Raw genomic sequence first — 27,150 nt, forward strand, 5'->3', positions numbered from 1 at the left:
GCTCACACCTTTCTTTCCCTGCGGGGAAGTGGGAACAAGGCACATAGAAAACCATTGTTTTCTGTATGCCCTTGCAGAGAGCTGCATTATTCTTATGCAGAAAAAACGCAGCTCTCTGCTATAGTGTGAACAGCCCACAAGGATACCTGTACTGAGAGAAATATGTAGGCCAGGGGTGCTTAACCTTCTAAAGAGCAACAGCCACTTAAGCAACATGGTAAATAAGTAATGGACCACAATGAGCAGATGACAGGTCCAGTCATACGCTGCAGACACAGACAGCCCTTGGATCCAATCTGCCCAGACAGATTATGTTTTTTTTTTTTAGCGGATCGGATTGGAGGTAGTTGTAAACGGACACAAGTCTGTTTACATCTCCCACTTCATAGATATGAAGGGTCCGACTGGGTCAGTCTGAAACACATACACCGAACGCATGAAAGGGGAACAAAGCTGCTGTCACACTGATGCGCTATGGTTTACCTGCACCTCAGGTGCAGAGCAGTGCACCTGTGGTTTTTGCCATAGAATTCTATTATATCCTGCAGGTGTGGAGCACTTGCATTTGGCCGTTGCTAAGAAGAGGCGGTGGAGCTGCATATTTACTGCCCCACTCCACCCCTTAAACTACAAGGCAACTGGATGGGGGTTTGCACATGCCATGGCCTCAATGATTCATTTTGCAGCCCCAGAAGAATATAGAACCTGTCACATTAGAGTTGCCCTGCAATTTCATGTAATTGCAACAGGGTGGTCAAAGTCTGCAACACATTTAAAACTTAGCCCAAGAATTTTAGAAACAATTGCAACTTCAATTATTACTCAGTATAGAGAAGGTATGCAAGTAGCAGTCAAACACAGGGAGGGTCTGTACATCTCTCAAAAACAAGAGGGCACAAGAACTGACCACAATTTCTCCTGATGTGTAAAGTAAAAGTAGAGGAACAGCTTTGTACCCCAAACACAACACACTGAAATTACAGAGATACAGAATAGCAGGAAAGGGCCAGAGCTTCAACATCATTTTCTCAGGGGAGCCTGGCCCCACTATGTCAGCCAGAAGCTGCCGCAGAGCAGCTGTAGAGTGCATTCCTTAGCCCAGCAGTGAACCCTCTCAGTGACCTCCTTTCCTCAAATAGAGAGGCAGCCAAAAATGAGGAGGTGAGGGAGAAAAGAAAGCCACAGAGGATAAGACCGCACGCAGGGGGACTTGCTGTGCAGCCAACTGATATTAAGGGGGAAAAGGTCACAAGGAGATCAGTGACAGCGAGCGAAAGGTTAAACATCTGTGCATGAAAAAGAAAAAGAAAGGAGAACAGTAAACCATAGGCCCAGAAAGGATAAAGGGGAGGGGGGGATGTAAAGATCAGCGATCGATGGGCCTTGGTGCAGAGGAGTAGAGAATTCAGAATGAGACCAGAGGGAAAAGAATGGGCCACACAGGAAGACGCTGAGAGGCTGAACAAGGGAAAAAGGAGTACACAGAGGGATGAAGGATGAGTGTTAAAGCAAAAAAAAAAAAAAAAAAAACACTGTGGCGATCTCCCTCATGATTTCCAACTCAAATTACTGATGACCTGACAGTGAACACTAATTTGCTGCGATTGCTTTGTATTCGTGCTCAGTCAGATTATGGTTAGCATTGGTGTGAAAAACCATGCCTCTGGAACGGTAACGTTACCATGATTTGGAAAAATATTTAGCCTAAATTCAGTGTTTTAAGCGCATGCCTTTATGAGCACAAAAGTATAGATTTTTCCTTTTAACCACTTAAGCCCCGGAAGATTTTACTCCCATTCCGACCAGGGGGTATTTTGCGATTCGGCACTGCGTGACTTTAACGGACAATTGCGCGGTCGTGCGACGCTGTACCTAAACGAATTTGGCGTCCTTTTTTTCCCCACAAACAGAGCTTTCTTTTGGTGGTATTTGATCACCTGTGCGATTTTTTGATCACGCGCTATAAACAAAAAAAGAGCGTCAATTTTGCAAAAATAGCAATATTTTTCACATTTTTTTATATGAAATTCCCCCAAAAAAAAAAAAAATGTAAAAATCAAAATTTTTTAACATTTTCGGCCAATTTGTTTTATGCTACCTATGTTTGGTAAAAAAAAAAAAAAAAAAAAAAATCGCAAAAAGCGTATTTTGATTGGTTTGCGCAAAAGTTATCGCGTTTACTAACAAAGGGAAAGATTTTTGTCATTTTTGTTGTTTTTTTTTTAACCTATAATGGCGGCGATCTGCGATTTTTTTTGCGGTACTGCGACATTGCGGCGGACAGATCGGACCCTTGACTGACATTTTTGACACTTTTGGGGTTACCAATGACATTTCTACAGTAATCAGTGCTATATATATATATGCACTGTTACTGTAAAAATACACTGGTAGTGAAGGGGTTAACTTTATTTGGGAGGGAGGGGCTGTGTGTGTCCCTAGGGGCGTGCTTTCTACTGTGATTGGCTGTGGCTTGAGCTGTAAGGACACTGATCAACGGATCTACATAGTAGATCCATGTGATCAGTGTCTTTACAGCGAGGAGAATGACAGGTGGCTTGTTTACACAAGCTGCCTGACATTCTCCCTCTCCCCCGCCGATCACCGAGTGGCCGGCGGACATCGGGTCCGCTGGTCACTCGGGGGGGGGGGGGGGGGTCCATGACCACGCGGGAGCGCGCCTCCGGCGGCGCGCGCTCGCTCCCTAGACCCTTACAAGCAAGCAACGTAGCCCTACGTTAGTTTGCCTGTGAGGGGCTGACCGCCGATGTAGATAGTCGTGCGGCGGTCGACAAGTGCTTAAAGCGGAGTTCCGGCCTCAAAAATGCCTTTGGGCCACCCACTTGCTGACATTAACCTGAAAAATAAATGGATAGTCCCGATTTTATTTTTTGTTTACTTACCTTGTTTTTGAAGAAAGTATACTTACCTTCCTTCTACTTCCTCCCTCTGCGGTCGCGGCGTCACTTCCTGCTTGCGATGACTCCTGGGAGCTGAACGTCATCGCTCCCAGGAGTTAATGCGCCTGCACCGGCCCCGCTCGTCCGTTCCGGTGCAGGCGCGTCATCCCCTGTTAAACAGCTTCTGGGCATGCCAGGTATTGGGTAAGTCACTGTCAGCTATAGAGGGTGGAGGAAAAAGTTAGTTTTTTTTTTTTTTTTTTTTTTAACTATTGAAGCAGGATAACCAATGTTAAAATACGAGTCCTCCGATTCAGATACAGGAACACACACAGGCTAACACCACTCACAAATTTCAAGCTTGCTAGAGACCTCATACCTCAAGTCAGACAACTCCCTTGTATGATTTTTACTTATAGGTAAGCCTAAAATAAGGCTTACCCAAATGTACAGTAAATATCTCCTAAACATGCACTATGTAGGAGATATTTACTTTAGACATCACCGGTTCATGCACTCTGAAGAAATAGCATACACGTGGCGTTCCTTTAGAGCCTTGCCGTAAATCAGGGATCCTCAAACTACAGCCTTCCAGCTGTTGTGGAACTACACATCCCATGAGGCATTGTAAACCTGACATTCACAGATATGACTAGGCATGAGGGGAATTGTAGTTCCTGAACAACTGGGAGGACCATAGTTTGAAGACCCTTGCCGTAAACAGTGACTGGCACACATGCACAGGAGTGACATCATTGCTGGCTCAGCCGGCCATTCATATCGCTGTAGCCTGCAAACCCATATGGAAGACAAGGTAAAAAGGGAAGCTCCTTTAGCGGTGACAGCTCACTGCTGGAGGGCTTCGTTTTCAGGTAAGTCTGTCATAATGTGCTATTGTGCGATGCATACTAGCACATAATGACTTAAACTGCCCAGTGCCTATTTTTATTTTTTTGGTTTACTACTGCTTTAACGCACATAACAGGCTAGTACAAAGAATATTGCAAGCACACAATGCTTTCTTACTGCAGTTGGCTCCAGACACACTGAATGTTTTTAGTTTCCTGCCTCTAAACTCCCCAGCATGTTAGCCTACGTGTCCATGCTTTTAGAGGCAGAGGGAGAAAAAAGAAGAAAGAAGAAAGAACACACTACCAGTGCGTCCAGGAGCAGCATAATTTGGGCAGAAAAAAAAAAAAAAAAATTATATATATATATATATATATATTACATATATATATATATATATATATATATATTACATATATATATTACATATATACACACACACACACATACATATACACACACATACATATACACACACACACACATACACATACAATAGTTGCAAAACACGTGTAAACGCATTTAGCGCTTGAGCGTTAATTCATTTCAATGACAAGAATAAATTATTTATTCTGGCCAATAAAATGAATTACCAGCCAAACACTTGACGGGGCTAAATGTGTAACACACTTTTACAAGTCAAGCGTTTTGTTTTTTTTGCCAAAATACTGCTGCTAGGAGGAAGGCTTTTAGGAGAGTTTAGAAAACGCCCATTATGCATGAGGCTATAAAGTTAGCTAAACCAGTTACTTCCCCCTAAATTTTTAAGGCAGGCATTTACAACAGCAGACTCACAATCTCTTTAACCACTTGCCGACCGCCGCACGACTATCTACGTCGGCGGTCAGCCCCTCACAGGCAAACTAACGTAGGGCTACGTTGCTTGCTTGTGAGGGTCTAGGGAGCGAGCGCGCGCCCCCGGGGGCGCGCTCCCGCGTGGTCACGGACCCCCCCGCGCGTGTGACCAGTGGACCCGATGTCCGCCGGTCACTCGGCGATCGGCGGGGGAGAGGGAGAATGTCAGGCAGCTTGTGTAAACAAACTGCCTGTCATTCTCCTCGCTGCAAAGACACTGATAAAACGGATCTGGTATGTAGATCCGTTGATCAGTGTCCTTACAGCTAGAGCCACAGCCAATCACAGTAGAAACCACGCCCCTAGGGACACACACAGCCCCTCCCTTCCAAATAAAGTTAACCCCTTCACTACCAGTGTATTTTTACAGTAACAGTGCATATGTATAGCACTGATTACTGTAGAAATGTCACTGGTAACCCCAAAAGTGTCAAAAATGTCAGTCAAGGGTCCGATCTGTCCGCCGCAATGTCGCAGTACCGCAAAAAAAAAAAAAAAAAAAAAAAAAAAAAAAAAAAAAAAAAAAAAATCGCAGATCGCCGCCATTACGCGTTAAAAAAAAAAACAACAAAAATGACAAAAATCTTTCCCTTTGTTAGTAAACGCGATAACTTTTGCGCAAACCAATCAAAATACGCTTTTTGCGATTTTTTTTACCAAACATAGGTAGCATAAAACAAATTGGCCGAAAATTTTTAAAAATTTTGATTTTTACATTTTTTTTTGGGGGAATTTCATATAAAAAAATGTGAAAAATATTGCTATTTTTGCAAAATTGACGCTCTTTTTTTGTTTATAGCGCGTGATCAAAAAATCGCACAGGTGATCAAATACCACCAAAAGAAAGCTCTGTTTGTGGGAAAAAAAGGACGTCAAATTCGTTTAGGTACAGCGTCGCACGACCGCGCAATTGTGCGTTAAATTCACGCAGTGCCGAATCGCAAAATACCCCCTGGTCGGAATGGGGGTAAAATCTTCCGGGGCTTAAGTGGTTAAAGGGATATTAACCACTTCCTGCCCTTCATATAGCAAAATGACGGCCGCAAAGTGATTGCTCTATACTGACTGGGCGTCGTACGACGTCCAGCAGGATACCGTTCTGCGTGAGCCCCCAGGGGGTACGCAGAGCGGCAATTAGTGGTGCGGTGTGTCACTGACACACCGCATCTCCAATCCCAGTAAAGAGCCTATGACATAGGCTCTTTATCATGTGACCAGCTGTGAAGAGCTGTGGCTCTTTATCATGTGACCGAGCATAGATTACCAGTGCAGACCCTTGGGGGATGCCACTAGAGCCACCAGGGATGCTAATCAGTGCACAGGGAGCCTGTCAGTGCTGCCCATCATTGCCATCTATCAGTGCCGTCCACCAGTACCCATCATTGCCGCCTATCAGGGTCACACATCAGTGCTGCCTTATTAGTGCCACACATCGGTGCCACCTATCAGTGTCACACATCAGTGCTGCATATTAGTGCATCCTCATCAGTGCAGGAGAAAAATTGACAAGATTTTATAACAAACAAAAAAAACTTTGGAAAAAAAAACGTTATTTGTTTAGCAAAAAAGAAGAAACGAGCTAAAAGCTTAAAATTGGCCTGGGCAGGAAGGGGTTAAAGTGCCCTGTATTGAAGTGGTTTAAGGCTTTTTTTTTTTTTCCCATGTCCTACTTACCTGCTCTGTGCAATAGTTTTGCACAGAGCAGCCCCAATCCTCCTATTCTTGTGCCCCTAGTCGGCGCTCCCTGTCCCTTCCCCTTACAGGGTTCCCCATTGCAAGCCACTTGCTTTGGGGGACAATCATGCATGCTCGCTTCCAAGCTACCGCTATGTGGCTGCCCCCCATTCCCTCCTCACTGGCTGTGCTTAATAGGTTAATGTACAGTTGGGTCCATATATATTTGGTCACAGGCACAATTTTAGTTTCATGTCATCTTTATATATAACTATATTCACATATTCAAGCTCTATATAACTATATGGGCTGAAAGGTTTAAATTTGAGGGTATGTACATCCAAATCGGAGGAATGGTTTAGGAATTACAGCTCTTAGGAATAGCCCCCCCCCCCCTTTTTTCAAGGGACCAAAAGTATTTGGGCAGTTGAATCAAAAGCCGTTTCATGGCCAGGTGTGGGTTACTCCTTTTGTTATTTCTTCATCAATTAAGATAAAAAGGTCTGAAGTTGATTCTAACTGTGGTATTTGCATTTTGGAATTTAATGCTATGAACCTTCATCATGCGTTCGAAGGAGCTGTCCATGCAAGTGAAACAGGCCCAGTAAGGCTTCAAAAACTAATCAAACCCATTAGAGAGATAGCAACATTGGGAGTGGCCAAATCAATAGTTTGGTACAGTCTGAGAAAATGAGGAAAGAAGAAGAATGCACTGGTGAGCTCAGCAACATAAAATGGCCTGGACGTCCACGGAAGACAACAATGGTGGATGATCGCAGGATCCACTCTATGGTAAAGAAAAACTCATTCATATTATTCAGACAAGTGCAGGACACTCACCAGGAAGTGGGCTTATTTTCAAAGTCTAACAATCAAGAGAAGACTTCACGAGATAAAATACAGAGGGTTCACCACAAGGTGCAAACAAATCATAAGCCTAACGAATAGGAAAGCCAGATTAGACTTTGCCAAAAAACATCTAAAAAATCCAGACCAGTTCTGGAAAACCATTCTTTGGATGGATGAAACTAAGAATAATCTGTACCAGAATGACAGGAAGAAAAAAAGTGTGGAAAAGGCTTGGAACAGATCCTGATCCAAAGCACACAACGTCATCTGTAAAACGTTTTGGAGGCATTGTGATGGCATGGGCATGCATGGCTTCCTGTGGCCCTGGGTCATTGGTGTTTAATGATGATTTGACAGAAGCAGCCAGATTAGTTCTGCAGTGTTTAGAGATATACTGTCAGCCCAGATTCAGCCAAATGCAGCAAAGTTGATTGGAAGGCACTTCACAGTACAGATGGACAATGATCCAAAAAAACACTGCAAAAGCAACCCAGGAGCTTTTGAAGGGAAAAAAGTGGAATATTCTGCAATGGCCGAGTCAATCGTCTAATCTCAACCCAATTGAGCATGCGTTTCACTTGCTGAAGACAAAACTAAAAGGCAGAAAGGCACACAAACAAAGAACAACTGAAGACAGCTGCAGTTAGAGCCTAGCAAAGCCTCCTAAAGGAGGAAAGCCAGTCTTTGGTAATATCCATGGGTTCCATACTTCAGGCAGTCATTGCCAGTAAAGGATTCTCAACAAAATATTAAAAAAAAAATGAATATTTTATTTAGGATTATATTAATTTGTCTAACTACATTTGAGCCCCTTAAATGGGGGGACTGTGTAGAAAAAAAAATGGTTGCAGTTCCTAAAATCCCTGGACCCATTGTCAAACCCTACGCTGGTGCAGTGGATCCTGGGACACGACAATGCCCAGCCTTATGTGTATCCTGGAGAATGAAGGAATTGATACCATTGAATGGCTCCCACACTCACCTGACCTAAATCCAATAGAAAACCTCTGGGACATTATGTTTTGGTCCATCCGCCACCAGGTTGCACCTCAGTCCGTTTAGGACCTGGTCCACATCTGGGAGGAAATACCCCAGGACTCCATCCGTTGTCTTATTAAAGAACTTGCCCCGACGCTGTCAGGCATGCATACAAGCACGTGGGGTGGCCATACAACTAGAGTACCATTTTCAGTTGCTGCAATGACATTTTAGCAAAATGAACTAGCCTGCTGCATCATTTTTTCACTTTGATTTTGGGGTGTCTTTGAATTCAGCCCTCTGTAGGTTGATCATTTTAATTTCCATCAAAAGATGTGGTACCCTTTTGTTCCGAACACATTACCCAGTCCATATCAGTATAGATCTCCAGCATGATATTTTTCCCCCCATTGAGATCTGATGCGTTTTGAAAGTGTTCCTTTAATTTTTGTCCTGTGTACCACATGCTGTACATTGACTAGCCTTTGTTGTATTGCTCTTATGACAAATAGTCATTCTGTTTTCTTACATTTTGCTGAGACAAAGGCCTCCTAGGCACGACAGCTCAGGTCAGAGCAGCTGTACTAGCCATGCGATGTTAGTACAGCGATCTCCCGTGCTGAGCTATTGTGCTCTGACAGGGGGACAGCCCACCTGCCAGAACACTCCGGACAACGCTCTCTCAGCCATTGGCTGAGAGCACTGACCGTCAGCCAGTCAGCAGACTGGCGGTATCAGATTTTCATGCTGCGATTAATTAAGGTTTTGCCACGGTATACGGTATTATCACGGTATTCAATTATTAAATTTCTACCTCACTTGAATTTCATTGCTGAATTTAGGGACTTTGGTTCACTTTTGCACATTATTATATAGTCAGTCAGTACAGACTCTGTGAACCAGGCCTAAAATAAGTCAGCAAGCAGTGTCTGGCCTACCTGGTGATGACTGGTCCTGGCGCTCGGCTCCGATCCGATGGCCTGGCCATTAAGGGGGCAAATCCTTGTGGTCCAGAAGTGGTTAAACCTGGAGGAGGACTGATGTGGTTATTTATAAAGTTACTTTACTATTGCTTTAGGCCTGGTTCACATGTATGAGGGGTTGGCGGCCCACATTTGCACAGGCATAGCAGCCCATTGATATGAACGGGCTGCTATGCCCTCATCCGCAGAAAAAAGGTGCATGCAGCATTTTTTTAAATCCATCCTGCCTTGAAATGCATTTTGCACTACAACTGCTTTTGCACCATGCAACTAACCTGCAGTTCCTGCTCTGGCAAGCTTTCTGCGTTTTTTATATACGTGGGCCCAGCAGTTGCTGTGTGCAGCAACTGCAGGTAAGTCACATGGTGCAAAAGGAGGATTTCATGCCCACTGCATTTTTTTAGATTCTGCATGCACCTTTTTTCAGCCGAAAATGCAGGCATAGCAGCTCAAGCCCATTGAAATCAATTGGCTGCTATGCCTGTGCAAATGTGGGCCGCCAACCTGCATACATGTGAACCAGGCCTAAAGCAATAGTAAAGTAATTTATAGATAAAAACACCGGTCCTCCTGCAGGTTAAACCACTTCTGGACCGCAAGGATTTGCCCCCTTAATGACCAGGCCATTGGAGCCGAGCGCCAGGACCAGTCATCACCAGGTAGGCCAGACACTGCTTGATGACTATATAATAATGTAATGTGGGCTGCTATGCGTGCGCACACACACACACACACATATACATATTATATATATATATATATATATATATATATATATATATATATATATATATATATATATACACATACACACACACACACACACATAGATAGATAGATATCTAATTCTATCTGCAGAAATTTGCTTGTATTAGGCAGTGTTTCTGTCTGTCTTCCGATTGGTTACAGGGAGCAGCTAAGCTCTCTCATTCTAGGATCATATTACCAGAGCGGTTTCTGTTGAGTAAGTGAATGAGTCATCCAGCTCACTGAAATGTATCAATTCAAAAGTCAGACTTAGAGAGCAGAGAAACACGGTATTTTAAGAGTCCATTCACACTAGCGCGACTAGGACCCGCTCTAATAGGAGCTCCGACTTTGAAAAAGGGTCCTGTACTACTTTGGGGCGACCTGGAGGCGACTTGCGACTTCCACAAAATCGTGTTGCGCCAGTCTGAATGGGCGCTAAAAATTACCACAATAACAATACCGTGGGTATGTAATACCGTGATATATCGGATTACCGAAAACCGGCACATCTCTAATGTATGTATGTATGTATGTATGTATATATATATATATATATATATATATATATATATATATAATCTCCAAATATTGAATTTCAAGCATCAAATGTTATACTTTTTAGGACTGCAAAAGCATCAGTTTTCTGCAGAGCAGGAAAGAACCTGATAGGGTTTCAAACCCCTCCCCAGTCTAGACTTTCTCAAGAGAAAAGGTTGCACTGGGCATCCTGCTCAAAAAAAAAAAAAAAAAGGAATACGCTGCATTAACCTTTTGATTGTCAAGGACATATCATAGGTCATTAAAAATAGGCTCACGGCTGCAATTTATTTTCAATGCAGGCTCTGGGCTGTTACTAGTCTATGGAGTCCAGTGTTTTTCTGGAAGGTGTACTTTTCTCCTGGCACAGCTGAGCTTCTGAGAGGCCATCTTGAAACTCCTCTCTCTCTTCTTTCTAGTCTTTATCCCACGCATGCACAGACAAGCTGTAGATCTCTGCCAGGCCTTTGGAATTCTCCATGAATGCAAAAGCAAGCTGCAAAATCTCTAACTGGCCCCTAAAACCCAACAGAGACCGGTGGCATGTCATCCCAGGAGGAGGCAAATGGGTGATCCGCATCACTGTCACCTAGGCAAGGAGTCAGGAAGTGTGGGGTTACACTGAAGTTTAGGTATTCTCTATGGAAAAAGTCTGCATTGAGCTGTAAAGGTTTAAGTGCCGGTTCACACTTGTGCGATGCCAGACATCACATGTGATTCGCACTGAATTTCTGTGCAGATTACGTGATATCTGTGCAATGCGAATTCAGCCATATAAACTGTATAGCTGAATTTGCATCGCATTCGGACCAAACTCGTGCAGGACCCTTTTTTGTCCACACCCGAATCAGATCGCATGGCTGTTCACACTCATGCAATCCAATTTCCCGTCCGATTTCACAGTTCACACTGCGTTCTGCGAACCATTTGGGGGTGTCATTACCTTTATATTCCGACACCTGTAGCAGTTCACAGAGCACAGTGTGAACGGTCTAAGATTCTGATGGGGTGCAGAAGCCACAGCAAATTTGCATCGCATTCAGTGTGAACCAGCCCTTAAAGCATTGCCTCTGGAAATAATTGTGCATCCTAGTTTGTTTCCATTTCACAGGCACATGCAATTTTGAGGCCTTGCCTGTTTGATATTTTTTTTTTACTCAACAGTCTCATCTTTTATATTGAAAAAAAAAAATAAAAAATTGGAGATTATATTGTATTTGTGTGCACTAAAAGTCATTAGAAGCAGAAGTTTAGGTATAGATAGTTTTCTATAGTAACATAGGTCCAGCTTGGAACAATATATGTATGCATGCGCCATACCTGGCAGAAAGCTATAAATCCCTGCAGTAAGCAAAGTTACTACATTGCTCTTCACTAGCTTTTGGGTATCCTACTGAGCAGCTGCCCTGTGGCAGAGTTAACCCAGGTCAGACGCTTACCACAACTGCCATTCAGTGAACAGGCTACACTTATGCGAATTGGATGCAGGTTTCCTCGCATCCAATTCGCATGACAGGAGAGTGACTGGCTCACAACACCTCCGGGGTGGCCATGGTCCACACTGGAAAAGGGTTCTGTGCGTCTTTTGGTTCGTTGTTCACTCGAAATTTTGGACCTGAAAGAGTACAGGGATGCAAAAGACCCCCTGCTTTGAGCCTCAGCTTGTGTAAAACCAGCCTCAATGAATGCAAAGCATTCTCCAATTGGATGAGGTGGAGCAGGGCCATCCCAACTCAATCCAAAATTAAGCAAAAAAAGTTTTAGCTTTAGTCTTTCAGTCATTCAAATAATGAATATTCATTTTGAGTGGAACCCATCTGTATGCTAAACTGCAGCATTTTGGCAGCAAATTGCTTTGATTAGATTTGCCAGATTGATTCATAGATATTGGCAAAGCACTCAGGATTTTCAGGATTGTAGTAACCGAGCAACCCCCCGACACCCCCTCCCCCCCAAAAAAAATACACAGATTACAGCTATAGCTGCTGCATTGGAACGCAGGAACTTAAGACAGCTCTCAAGGCACGATACTAAAAGGATAACAAAAATATAGGTGAACGCTTGTTCTGGATGTTTGCTGATTTTGAACCAATTTAAAATACATCACATTAAAAAATTGGCCATCCAGTTATATTAGATAAAAGTCAGTTTTTCTTGTTAAAACATATTCCATGTTGTTTACCTGTGAAAATACAATTATTGTGGGTGATGTATTCGTTACCGCAATTTCACCATCAAAGCCTTTCTTCCTAATACAATTAAACATGGCATGTCAAGCAGCTTTTGGACCTTTGTGCTTTAAAGTCAAGCAAAAATGACAAGGTCAAAAATCATACTAGCTGCAGAGAATGAAACACCTGAAAAATGCCGTATTTTCTGTCGGGGAAGTCTTCCAAAGGCACTAAAGCCAATTTGTCTTTTTCTAACGTACTTCTAAAAGCAGGGTGTAGAAATAATACTTTCCATCTTAAGATTTTCCTCGGGTGGTCACCATGGTAATATTAAAACCCATGGTTAGAGAAAATGCTTTTTGATGAATATTTGAAAACACCACAAAAGCAGCTCAAAAATAACAGATCATAATGTTGGATCCTCACAAAAAAAAAAAAAACCCTTCCACTACAATACCTAACAGGAGATCACAATAAGCAACCAAAGCACACAAACCCCTTTCCCAAGGGCTGCCAGAGGCCCTATACATGAGCTTTAATGCCAGGTGGGAGAGCAGATTTCCAATCACATGACCATCGTGATTGGTTCTTACAAAGATCACACGATTAGGTGCCTGTCCTACTGGCTCCAATCAGAAGCTGTTGAGAGGTGTCAGACAGAGTGAGCGCACATTCACCTCACAACACCAGACTGCCAGAAGGACAGGCTCCCAATCAGAAACCATGGCCGAGAGCTTTTGGAAACTGCTCACTCAGTCTTTGTGCTAGGAAGCACGTTCTTAGCACACATCAGACTGCAATGTATGCATATGTGCAGAGGCTGGGCATTAAGGCCCACTTTTCCTGCCACACTATATATGAGTTATGCAGTCCGGGAGTCATGAAGACAACTTTGACTTCATCCTATAAGGAGTCAGCATAAAGCTAGTTCATACATTTTAAACAAAATCTAAAAACCACACAGGTGATCAAATACCACCAAAAGAAAGCTCTATTTGTGGGGAACAAAAAGGACATGTATTTGGGTACAGCGTCGCACGACCGCGCAATTTTTTGTTAAAGTAACGCAGTGCCGAATCGCAAAAAATGGCCTGGTCATTAAGGGGGTAAAACCTTCCGGAGCTGAAGTGGTTAAGCATATTCCTGTGCGAGGGCTGCGTTTCCCCCCTCGGGGATGCACAGGTGTTCCATGTACCCGCATGCAGCCAGTCCCATTCATGGCTATTGAGACAGACCAAAAAAAAAAATCTACCTACCTGCCTTTCACCCAAGATGTAAAATGACCATGTAGATTAATGGTGACATTTGTTGACCTAAACAAAATATTCACATTACAGTCAGATGTTTGTTTAAAAAAACAGGATAATGTATGATCTCTGTCTGTGGGCTAAAGAGTATGGTCTCTTTCACACGGAGCAGACCGTATTGCGATTCGCTCCGGCACATTTTTTTTTTTTTTTAAACGGACACGGGTGACACTTGTGTCATCCGGTCCATATGATCCGCCAAAAAAACGGACAGGCGGATCTGAACGGTCCGCCTGTGTGAAAGAGCCCTTAGGCTGGGTTCACACTAGCTGTGGCCACGGGTCGCAGCAGGGGGTCCAGTTAGTCCCTGTTCTCCCTTTCCTGATGTGAATCAGGCCTTAATATTTGCCTGAAGTTGGACCTGAAACTGAGCCAAAGACACACAGAACCCTTTTCCAGTGCGGACTGAAGCCGCTCTAGAGCTGTGTGAACCGACTCCATTGAAAGCCGGTTTCAGTCTCCCATCATGCAAACTGGATGCAGGGAAACCCAAATCTAATTCGCATAAGTGTGAATCCAGCCTGACACTTTATACGATGTAACTACATATCCCACATGCCCTGGGACTTCCAGTTTAGTGCAGATGCAGGTAAGATTAAAGCTTACCATGCTGAAAGAGATGCGTTTGTTTCATAAAACATTTGTGATGTACACAGAGAAATGGTAAGGCATGCCTGCAACCCAAAACAAGAAGTTGCTTGTCCCTCTGATGAAATAGGGACAAGGTAAAAGGGAATCATTGATGGACATAGGGGAATCAGTCCTGACATAAAAACTGCAGTCACCACATGCGAGTCCCCCATCACAAGGTAAGGTGTTCTCTCCTCTCCCCTGAAGCTGGCCACTGGGAAAATCAAGTGACTGAACCAGAGCACTCTGAATAGTTACCTATATGCATCTTCCTTTTACAGGATAGTGGGCATAGACGTCAGAAGATGGGTAGAAGCCATTTTTATTTCTAACTCCGTCATGGCCAGTCCCAAGCCCGCCCATGCTGCAAAAGGAGGAGGGTTGGGTGTTGGGACAGCAAATTTTAACTTCAAGAGAAAAAAAAAAAAAAAAAAAAAGAGGGTATGGTTAAAGAGGTTGTAAACTCACACACTTTTTTTTTTGTTCGACCTGAAAGAGAAACACATAATGAACTAGTATGCATCACATACTAGCTCATTATGCAATACTTACCTTAGAACGAGCCCCCGCCGTGCAGACCGCTTACCTCTATGACGGGCGACATGTCCAGTCGCCCGTCTTCCAGGATCGCGGCATCCGGCCACCTGATTGGCCGGAGCCGCGGTGACGCCACTCCCGCGCACGCGCGCGGGAGCCGATGGTCACGGCACGGGACTCTGAAGGAACGGTACATACTACCAGAAGTGTGTCATCTGGTGCCAGTATGGAGCCTGTGCCTTGCAGGTCTGCCTCGACCTTTCATGCAGGGGATCTCCCCAAAGGAATTATACTGCCGGGAAAACACAGGAAGAAACCTCACCGGAGGATCGACGACCAGCAGTGCCATTACTGCATCAGAAGGACTCGACCAAAAATAATATATATATATATATATATAAGGGTGCCAGATCCAGCAAATCTTAAGAGAAAAAAAAAACACAGGTAAGCAACATGACCAAGAACGCAAGTATACCAGCCCCTAATCACCCAAGAGGGACCCAAAAGACAGTTATCAGAGCCAGGGGAAACAAAACAATGTGCTGAAGTGTACTCTTGGGTGGCTGGCTTTTAAATCGCCTTCTAGTTTGTTTCCTGTTGAAGACGAAGCCAATCCTCTCTCAAGTAGCTGTACTGAAAAATTATTTTTGGAAATTTTAATAGGTGCATGGCTTGCGGTGTTGGCCTGGATTCATTAAAAATTGCTATTACTCAGGTCAAAGCACCGGTCAATGAACTCTGAATTATCTTAGAGGCATCTCAAAGTGATGTAATCCATACATGTCCAGAAGCTTGTTTACACAGACCCTAAAGGCCAAATCCCAAGGAAATTTATGAACATATGGCAATGCTGGCTAGATACCCCAGTTTAGCCCCTCCCCAACTCACGTAGTATTGCTTATTACAACTTTACCCCGCATGTCGTTTTTCACACTGTAGCATATATTCCGGAGTTTGTTGTCATGCTTGTTGGTCCCAGCTGTAGATGCCTTCTTCCACAATACTGTATGCCAAAAGGTACCATTCTATGACCTAATGGATTGGTTTGCACTACCAGTGTTGTGCATGACTTACTCTGGACAGTTTTTGTTGTTTAGTATTGCAATACTGTATCTGTTTACTGTTGTGTTATACGAGTTTCTTTGTGTTCTATGTACTTTTTCCATTGAAAAGTGTTATTGTTACAATGGATACCGTTTTTTTAGAGTCGGTTCACACCGCGGCGACTCAAAGTCGCCCCGACTTTGAAGTCGCCCGCGCAGCACGACTTCATCGCGGCTTGCAAACGACTTCTCATAATAGAAGTCAATGCAAGTTGCTCCGACTTCGCCCAAAAGTAGTGCAGGAACGTTATTCTAAGTCAGAGCGACTTGAGTCGCTCCGATTAGAACGGTTCCATTGCACAGCATGGAGCGCTACTTGTCAGGCGACCAAGTCGCCTGACAAGTCGGAATAGTGTAAACCGGCTCTTAGGATAAGAGGCTGTATGCTGTACCTTTTTTTTTTTCTTCATAAACAAATTTTCCTAATTAGAAAAAAAAAAAAAAATCCAGGCATTAGAGTCCTTCTGCACTATACTGTACAAGTTAAATGCTCGGTATATCTAGAGGTGCTCTGATAAGGAGTAAATACTTTACTTTGCACTCTTACAGGGTCCCTTCGGTGGTATGATCGGTTTCCTGCAGCCTCCACACGAAGGCACTTCTAGCCATGGTCTCATGCCTATCCACTATGTGCAATGTAGGAATAATGACCCTGCATTGTACAATGACACGGAGGGACCACCTACAGAGCGAAGCTTTGGAAAGAAGAGGACAAATGTCAGAGCAGAGGTTAAAGTGTTACCAAACCTAGGACTCTGCATTCACTATATCTGGTCCCCCACAGTACACAGAACATGGAAATGCAATTATTTTAGTAAATAGAAACTACTAAATAGCTTTTCTCATCAGCAGTATATAGCAGCCATTTATCAGTTCCTAGTAAAGCTTGTAAGATTTCCTTCTCCCCTGCCTCTTTGCCTGGACAGTGCCGATTGGCCCTGTGCTAATCACATGCACCCTCCCAAGAAATAAAAATGCTCGAAACACCAATCTGAGCATATGCAGCCTGACTCCCAATGCTCTGTTCTATCACGAGATGGATTGGAGTCAGTTAAAGAAGAGGAGAATCAAAAAGACAGGATCACACAGCCTTTAGAACACAATGCAATTAAAAATGAACCCCTTAGGTTCCACAGTGAGTATAATAAGCATGCTTTACTGCATATACAGACTGATTTTACTGTTGTGGGTTTATTAACACTTTAAAGGCAAGTAATACTGCTTAGTCCTCTACCACCTACCTGTTATAGGCACTTAACCCTTGCAGAGTGGGGGCCCCACTGAAACGGGGGCATTTTTATTTTTTTAACTCCTAGAGTTGGGTTTTAGGCTCGCCATACACAGATCAAGATCATTTTGTCCGTTTGATGCGGATTGAAATTAAATCCATGGTTGGCTCTGGCACCACCTAGCTTGACAAACTTAAATCTGAGGATCGAAAGAGGTGGGCAGAAATGCGTCAGCCGTCAAAATACTATCGCCAGCAGGGGAAATTCCTCCACCCAATCAAATACTTTCAATGTTAGTAGAATCAATTTTCAAGCAACATGTTTGTGGAAAAGTTTTTTTAAAAACCGATTTGACCAAAGGGACTAATTTGGGGTCCCAAACTACTTGTCCCTCATGACAATCTACTTGTCTTATTTTTTTTTTTTTTTTTTTTTTTTTTTATTAGAACCAAAAAAAGGTCTAGTTTTTACATAAAAAGACATAATTTAAACATCATTTATGCCTTGTTTTTATCATTTTAATAAAAATGAGACACCTGTCTCATTCGGTTATACTAAGAGTTTTATCACAAGGGATTTTTGATAGATGTCCCTTTAAACCTTAAAATGGCTTCCCCTGATGGAAAATATGAGGGGATGATGTTTTATTAGGCAGAGGTGCTTTTAGGAATGTCTAGGGCTTTTAAAAAAAACGAAAAGGGATTTACGGCAACAAACTTTTAATCATTGCGCTATTTATCTCCTATTCACCTCCCTGCCTGTATTTAGCACTGTACCCAGGGAGTAGCAGGGACGGTAGAGAACTTGCAGTGTGACGAGCACTGATTAGGTGCTTGTCAGGAAAGGGGAGTGTCGAGCTGCTGAGCAAGTAAATGAGGCGCCCCAATGGGAAAAATAAAAATCTTTATTCCTTAATGTTACTCACACACGGAAGCACTTGGGTGCTCAGTACAAAAGTGTATGCTGAGCAGCCAAATCAAGCTCCAGTATCCGCTCCTTTAACCGCTTGCCGACCGCCATACGCAGATTTACTGCAGCAGGGCGGCTCAGCTGCGCAAAATCACGTAGATCTACGTAATCTTGTGCATGCAGTCTCAGCAGGGCGCTCCCGCTATAATTAGACACAGGTCGTCAGAAAAACTGACAGAAGAGCCGCCTCCTCCTCCTCATGTAAACAAAGCAGGCAGATCTTCTGTCACACAGGCAGAGAGAGATCAGGAGTTAAAGCTAAGCTGAAACCCTGATCTCTCTGTGCCCGTCACAGAGCCCTTCCCCAACCCCCCCCCCCCCCCCCCAGTAAGTAAGCACAGTTAGGCATACATTAACCCCTGCCCTGCCAGTGTAATTTATACAGTAACAGTGCATAATATTTAGCACTGATTACTAGATTAATGTCACTGGTCCCCAAAAAGTGTCAGAAATGTCAGTTAGGGGTCCGATCTGTCCGCCGCAATGTCGCACCTACAGACATCATCCCGGTAGCGTTAGTTTCCGCCAGTGATTCCCTACAAAGCAGAAGTGATCCGAGTGGCTAATTAGCCACTCCACTTCTGCGGGTAGTGGAAGGGGGTCCCACCCCCTCCTGCCGCTGCCTCTCCCGGGTTCTCCGGTCCCATCACAGAGGCCAGCATGGATGGCTGCCTGGGACAGATAGGAACTGACCTCGTTCCTCTCTGTAACCCTGGAAACCAGAAGAGACAAGTTTGTCACTTCCGGTCCCGCTCCTTTGTTTACCTGGCCACCAGCAGCCAATCATACCAATCTCAGTCCGATCGGCTGCTTGGGGGGGGGCAGACGAGAGACCCCAAATCGCTACATAAAGAGGACCTGTCCATGGCCCATGCTATCACAAGGGATGTTGTTCATCCCTTGTGATAGCAATAAAGTTTGTACCAAAATATATATTATATATATTTTTTATTTTTTTTTTTAATAATAAAAAAAAAAAAAAAAAAACCACACCCCTGTCCCACCGTGCTTACGCGCAAATGCGAACACATATGCAAATGGTGATCATACCACACAAATGAGGCATTGTCGCGAACAGAGTGAGAGCAATAATTATAGCACCAGACTCTGAGGAGCGAGGTGTCAGAATAGGCTTGGGAAGGAGGTGGTTAAAGAGGAAGTAAACATCCCTCTTTTACCTATAGGTACTGTAAAAATCTCCTAAACATGCACCTTTTAGGAGATATTTACTTTACATGCAGCCAGTGACATCATTGGCGTATGCATACTAGCTCATTGTGCCTTTGTCTTACAGGTTTTTTTTTTGGGGAGGTTTATAACTTCTTTAAAAAAAAAAAAAAACATTTCCTAAACCCACAACAGTAAATTCAGTCTGTATATGCAATAAAGCATGCTGGTTATATTCACTGTAGAACCTAAGGGGTTAGTCCTCTGCATTGTGTAAAAAAGGCTGTTTGATCCTGTCTTCTCTGATCCTCACCTTTTACGGTCCTCAATCCATCTGCTGATAGCACAGAGCCCTAGGAGGCACTCTGCACAGGTTTAGTTTGGTGTGTATTGCTAGACAGTTTTTTTTTTTTGTTTTTTTTTGGGGGGAAGGTGCATGTGATCAGCAGAGTAAAATCAGCACTGTCCAGACAGAGGGTGAGGGGTCATGAAGCCTCATAGGACAGTCAGAGAAGAATGGAATCTCCTCCTTACCTTACTAATATAACTGCATTTCCATGTTCTGTGTGAGACCAGATATAGTGATCGCAGGGTCCGGGCTTAGTAACACTTTAAGGAGCAAAAAAAAGTAAAACCCTGCTGCTTGCCCACAGCAAGGCTAACCAAAAAAAAAAAAAAAAAAACCTGCCCGGCAATGTGATTTGTGCGTCCCTGCACCAATGAATGCAAAACACTAAAAAATATGCTCTTTATTGCACGCTCTTATAAGCCGGGCTCTCCTGTATTGAAACTTTACAGTCTACCTTTACTTTGTAAATCACTGCGCACACTGTATGCGCTATATAAATCTCATTCACCAAAAAAATAAATAAAAAATACATGGTTCTATATTCGGTAAAAATGGAATGTTTGATGTTCACTGAATGATACAATTTTCAGACTCTCTAAATCAATATTTTCAAGAACAAAGCACAATTAACTAATTTTGAATTGACAAATTAAAGCAGCAGGTTTCTTAATGAATGCATTCCAATGTCTTTTTTCCTTTAAAGGCTGGGAGAAACAAAATATTTTCCAGTAAAATCAGTATAAAAAAAAAAAAAGGACTTAAGGATAAAATGGCAATGGGAGCCTGCACTATTTCCAAGTGATCCCAAGCATACACCATGGTTATTAGCAGTGTGATGACTGTGTGTGGGAGGTGTAATACTGCCTGTCCTCTGGGTAACACGTCTATGTGAGAGAGGCAGCTCCCGTCTCCTTCCCCAGCAGGTCATATGAGGATCCCCAAACCCTTTCTGTGCTGCTTTTAGCAAGTCCCGAACACAACTAAACAAAAGATGCTTTCTTCCTCCTGTGTGCTGTAATTACAGAGGTTACACAGAGGTCTGCATCTCTGCTAGACAGGTCATAATCAGACACACAAACAGGATGTCATTGGCACAATGCACAACAAAGGAAAAAGACATTTTTTTTCCCTTTACAAGGAAGTTTTCTTGTGAATTAAACGCAGCGTGAGCACTGCTAAAATATACATATAATTCACAAAGATCTACAAAATTATGTACGTAAACATTATCAATACATCATACTGCTGAACAAGCCACCTCCATTGATTTTACTGAACAGCCTCTGCATCAGGCACACAAGTTACAATCAAGCAGAAACCTTCTCATGGTCTGCCGGAAAGTCACATGCTCTCACTGTGCATGTCTGCTAGATTATGACAGCCCCTGTATGTCTCATACTGTAAACAGCCATAGAGCCATTGTGTCTGGATACAAACGCTCTGCCTTACAATCTCATATGTAAAAAAATAAAAATATATAATAATAATATACAAATTTTAAAAAAAAAATGTATGTTACAACCAAGCACAGGGCCTAGTGTCATTAACCTATACATGGTAGCCATATATTGGCTTCAATTTATAAAACCAACACACCAGGATATTTTTAACAGCGACCGCTATTTTTAGCTGAGTCCAATGAGATTTCAAAATTATAATCACATGGCTAAAAATAAAAATCATTATCCTGGTGTTAACGCTTTGTGAATGGAGTATATAGTATTTTTTTTAACCCACACATTTTCACTGAGAACTGCTCTATTGTGTCTCTCCTTGCCCCATAAGCCATCAGGCTTGTCTCTACTTGTTCTAGTTCAGCGTTTCCCAACCTCAGTCCTCTGAACCCCCAACAGGACATTATTATAATACAGGATTTATATAGCACGGACAGTTTACGCAGCGCTTTACAACATAACGGAAGACAGTACAATTACAATACAGTAGGAATCAGAGCTGCTCATTAGAGCTTTTAATCTAAGAGGGAGGGTCAAGAGATACAAAAAAGGTAATACCTATGGGGGATGGGCTGAGGGAAAAAAATAAAAGTACAGTTGTTGGGTGGGGGCTGAATAGGCTTCTCTGAAGAGAGGAGTTTTCATGGATCATCTGAAAGTAGACAGAGTGGAAGATAGCTGGACAGATTGGGGTATGGAGTTCCAGAGGATGGGAGAGGCTCTTGAGAAGTCTTGCAGGCAAGCATGGGATGAAGTGACAAGGGGGCTAGAGAGCAGGAGGTCTTGGGAGGAAGGAAGAATGATTTTGTTGGTATTTTGAGACTAGGTACCGATGTAGCTGGTGGCAGGGTTTTTTTTTTTTTTTAAGATCTCTTTTACCTTGCACAGGCCCTTTTAATCCGTCAATAGTTTGGTATTTTTGACAGCTATTTTATCCAAGGGAAATGTCTAAAACATGGCCTATTGGGGGTATTTGAGGACTGAGGTTGAGAAACACTGTTCTAGTGTGCATCTACTATCCTCATGAGACATTAGGTGTCACTCTATTTGTTCTAGTTCAGTGGTTCCAAACCTCAGTCGCCCCAGGAAATGCTTTTTTATTTTTCCACGATCGCCTTTACCTTGCACAGGCGCTTTAAAATCACTGTCAATTGTATTTTTGACAGCTATTGTATCTAAGGGAAATTTCCAAAACATGGCATGCTGAGGGTATTTGAGGACTGAAGTTGGAAAACACTGTCCTAGTGTGTATCCACAAGCCCCATAGGCCCTTAGACTTGACTGTACTACTTGCTACAGTGTGTGTCTTCTTGCCCCATGAGCCATTAGGCCTGACACTATTTGCTCTTTTGTGTCTCTCCTTGCCCCATGAAGGTTGACTACTTGCTCTAGAGTGTCTCTTTGTCCCATGAGCTACCAGGCTTGACTCGCTCTAGCGTGTCTCTCCCTGCCCCATGAGCCACCGGGTTTGACTCGCTCTAGCGTGTCCCTCCCTGCCCCATGAGCCACCGGGTTTGACTCGCTCTAGCGTGTCCCTCCCTGCCCCATGAGCCACCGGGTTTGACTCACTCTAGCGTGTCCCTCTCTGCCCTTATGAGCCACCGGGTTTGACTGACTCTAGCGTGTCCCTCCCTGCCCCATGAGCCACCGGGTTTGACTGACTCTAGCGTGTCCCTCCCTGCCCCATGAGCCACCGGGTTTGACTCACTCTAGCGTGTCCCTCTCTGCCCTTATGAGCCACCGGGTTTGACTCACTCTAGCGTGTCCCTCTCTGCCCTTATGAGCCACCGGGTTTGACTCGCTCTAGCGTGTCCCTCTCTGCCCTTATGAGCCACCGGGTTTGACTCGCTCTCACGTGTCCCTCCCTGCCCCATGAGCCACCAGACTGGACTCGCTCTAGCATGTCTCTCCCTGCCCCATGAGCCACCGGACTGGACTCGCTCTAGCATGTCTCTCCCTGCCCCATGAGCCACCGGACTGGACTCGCTCTAGCGTGTCTCTCCCTGCCCCATGAGCCACTGGGCTTGACTTGCTCTAGCATCTCTCTTCTTGCCTCACGAGCGACTGGGCTTGAACCTACTCTAGCATGTCTCTCCTTGCCTCATGAGCCGCTGGGCTTTACCTGCTCTAATGAAGCGCTCCTTGCCCCATGGGCCACTGGTTTGGACTTGCTCTAATGTATCTCATTGTCCCATGAGCCACTGGGCTTGATTTGCTTTAATGTGTTTCTCCTTGCCCCATGCGTCTTTATCGTGTCTTTCCTTGTACTCATGGTGTGCCCAAATGCAGAATCCTTGGCCTACCACAACATCAACACAGACCTTTCTAATCCATTGTATCACCACCGCAACTACATTCTAGCATCTAAGCCCAATCTGCACATGCATCGCCCTTTAAATGAACAAAGAAAACTTCAGTGCATGACCCATTAGGATCACAAACAAGCCAGGTTCTTCTTCCAGTAGAATTTCACTTGTCCTGATCCTAAATGTAGAAAAGCTACTCCTGTCAACGTGCCATCTAGACAGCTCATAACTTCCTAGTCATGTCTGTGCCCTTGAGGGGCACTTCATCAGCTAGTTCCTGTATCTGAAATTGACAAGGGGGTCAGTTAGCCAAGAGGGCAGCATTTCTCACCTGCAGGGGTGGCTCCGAACACTCTGACCACAGGCACTCTTCGTACATCGCAGTCTCTGAAGTAGGATTTGGCGACATCCAAGCCAGGAAGAGGAGCAGCCAAATAATAATCCGCGGTCACCAGGCGCAGGGAGAACATCTTCTGGGGTTTCGCCCCCCTCCCCAGGGCACCAGACCCCTCTTACTTAGCCCCCCCTCTATGAGGTGTGAGCTAAAAATAAATGGGCTTACATTCACTGCATCTACACAGGGGATATATGTTTACATTTCCCCCCATGAACACTCATAGACTGTCTCTGTGCATTAGAATCACTCTATATAATACTATAGGCCAGCCTTACTCTGCTATTATCTCTGTACACATATAGTTCTGCTCTAGAAATCTGAATACAAGTCTTTCCCTATAGACAAGCTCCCTGTCTAACCCCCTCTCACTGGACCTGGACGTGTCTCACTGTTTCCAGCTCCGCGTCACGTGCAGGGAACCGGTCACACGCGGCCTGCCCCCGGGAGCCTCATGCTGTGAGCGCGCCCCCGCGCCGGTCCTCGCGCTCCGTACTGCGCTGCCCCCGGACCAGGCTCGCGAGTCTTCCGATCACGGCTCGGGCTGCAGCGGCCGCAGCTGTTGTTGCCATGATGGTGACGTCACGGGGGAGGGACGGTGACAGGCCGGTGGTGGGCCGTCGTGGGCGTGACCCAAGCTTCAGACGTACGACAGCCACGCCCACGACTGTAGACGTACGGTAGTAGTAGTAACCCTTCGCAGGTGTGCTAAATGCAAACACACAACGCTTGAAGAAGCACTGCAGGAGGGGGGAAGGGCAGCGGGGAAGGAAGTGCGGTGGGCGTGTTTTTGACTCGCGTTCGGCGTGCTACGTTACCACTGCGGCGTGTGGGGACATGGAAGCTTGTTGTTTTACTACACTTCCTCGTCTGAGAGAACGGCTGTCACGTGACGCTGAGGGGGGCCTCCTCTATGCAAACTGCGGCAAGGGAAAATTAACCTCTTCATTTAGATGTCGGTCTGACGTTATATTAGTGCGGCTGCTCAAATAGCTTTGTTTTTATTGGTCACAGTCCGCGCCAGCATTGTTTATTTTCACGTCAAATTTCGGTCTTTTCACTAAAATGCTGTTTTGGTCGTATTTTAGTCATCTGAATTAGTCAACTAAAATCTCCGTTACATTTTATTCAACTAAAATCGAATAGGTTTAGTTAAATTGTAATGCATTATTTAACCACTTCTGGACCAGAAGGATTTGCCCCCTAATGATCAGGCCATTTTTTGTGATTCGTCACTGCGTTACTTTAACGGATAATTGTGCGGTCAGGCAACACGGTACCCACATAAAACTGATGGTGTTTTTTTCCTATAAATAGAGCTTTCTTTTGGTGGTATTTGTTCCCCCATGCAATTTTTATTTTTTGAGCTATAAACAAAAAAAGAGCAACAATTCTGAAAAAAAAAAAAATTATATAGATATATTTTTTTCACATTCTATATGACATTCCCAAAAATAAAAAATTTTCATCATTTTAGGTCAATTTGTATTCTGCTACATATTTTTGGTAAAAAAAAATTGCAATAAGCGTATTTTGATTGGTTTGCGCAAAAGTTATCATGTTTACAAACTAGGGGAAATATGTCATTTTTATTTTTTTTTTTTTACTAGTAATGGTGGCGATCAATGATTTTTAGTGGGACTGCAACATTGCGGCGGACAGATCGGACCCCTGACTGACTTTTTTGACACTTTTGGGGGGATCATTGACACTACTACAGTAATCAGTGCTAAAAACATGCACTGTTACTGTAATAATGACACTGGCAGTGAAGGTGTTAACCTAGCGGTGATCAAAGAGTTAATTGTGAGCCTAGGGGAGGGTTTTCTAACTGTATGGGGAGGGACTTGTGAAATGATCACAGAGAACTGTGATCCTATATAGAAGGATCACAGGCGCTCTGTGATAATTTCAGAGAGAGCAACGGTCGGCTGTGTTTGCAACAGCTGATCGCCCTTCTCTCTCAGCAGGGAGTGAACGCAGGTGCCTGGCGGCAATCGCCAGCCCCATGGATCGGCATCCCCACTCGCCCTCAGAAGTGCTACCGCGAATAGCCATACAGGTACTGCGATTCGTGCAGCTGAGCCAGCCTGTCGCAGTATATATGCGGTGGGCGGTCGTCAAGTGGTTAAATAGTCTTGTTTTTATCGGTCACAGTTCGCGCCGCATTGTTTATTTTCACGTCAAATTTAATTTTAGTCATAATCTTTCGACTAAAATGCAGTTTTAGTTGCTTTTTAGTCATCTGAATTGTTTTAGTCAACTAAAATCTGTTACATTTTAATTGACTAAAATCGAATTGGTTGAGTTAAATTGTAATGCATCATTTAAGCATTTCTCTACAATTAGGCTGGGTTCATACTGAATACGGATGCAGCTCATAGCAGGGGTCCGGTGCGTCCCTGTTCTCTGTTTCAGGGACAAATATGACCCAAATTTTTGCCTGAATTTAGACCTGAAACGAAGCCAAAGATGGACAGGACCCCTGTGCAATCCGCTTCGCAGCTGCCACGCATATGTGTGAACCGGCTCCATTGAGAGCCGGTCACAGTCTCCAGTTATGCGAATTGGATGCGGAGAAGCCTGCATCCAATTCGCATAAGTGTGAACTCAGCCCATGTTCACATTGGTCCGATGTGACCCAATTGCACCATCCAAATCGGTGCAGCGCCGCAAATTTTCTGTACTACTTTTGGCAACTTCAGGGGGTGATTTCAATAGTTACTGCACAGATGTCTGTGAAATCGCCCCCGAAGTCGGACTGAAATGCCGGCTTTAAATCTGAACTTGCACGATTTCAAAAGGCCTCAGTGTGAACCTAGGCTCAAATATAATGTACACTCACCAGCCACTTTATTAGGTACACATGTGCTCGGTAACACAAATTGCTAATCAGCCAATCACATGGCAGCAACTCAGTGCATTTAGGCATCTAGACGTGGTAAAGACGACTTGCTTAAGTTCGAATGGAGATTTAAGTGACTTTGAACATGGCATGGTTGTTGGTGCCAGATGGGCTGGTCTGCGTATTCCAAAACCTGCTGATCTACTGAGATTTTCACGAGAGCCATCTCTAGGGTTTACAGAGAATGGTCTAAAAAAGAGAAAATATCCAGTGAGCAGCAGTTGTGTGGAGGAAAATGCTCTGTTGATGTTAGA

At 44.0% G+C, this 27,150-nt stretch overlaps 1 protein-coding gene across 1 annotated transcript in view; it reads right to left on the bottom strand.

The window, feature by feature from the left end:
* Positions 1-24,581, bottom strand: part of REV3L (REV3 like, DNA directed polymerase zeta catalytic subunit) — a 422,230-nt gene extending 397,649 nt beyond the window's left edge. The window contains exon 1 of the mRNA XM_082249080.1: positions 23,929-24,581. Coding sequence (XP_082105206.1) covers positions 23,929-24,067 — 139 coding nt within the window. The 5' untranslated portion in view covers positions 24,068-24,581. The remainder of the gene's footprint in view (positions 1-23,928) is intronic.
* Positions 24,582-27,150: the final 2,569 nt, after the last annotated feature.

This window comes from Pelophylax lessonae (genome assembly GCF_965119305.1).
Source record: "Pelophylax lessonae genome assembly, chromosome: 3".
NCBI lineage: Eukaryota > Metazoa > Chordata > Amphibia > Anura > Ranidae > Pelophylax > Pelophylax lessonae.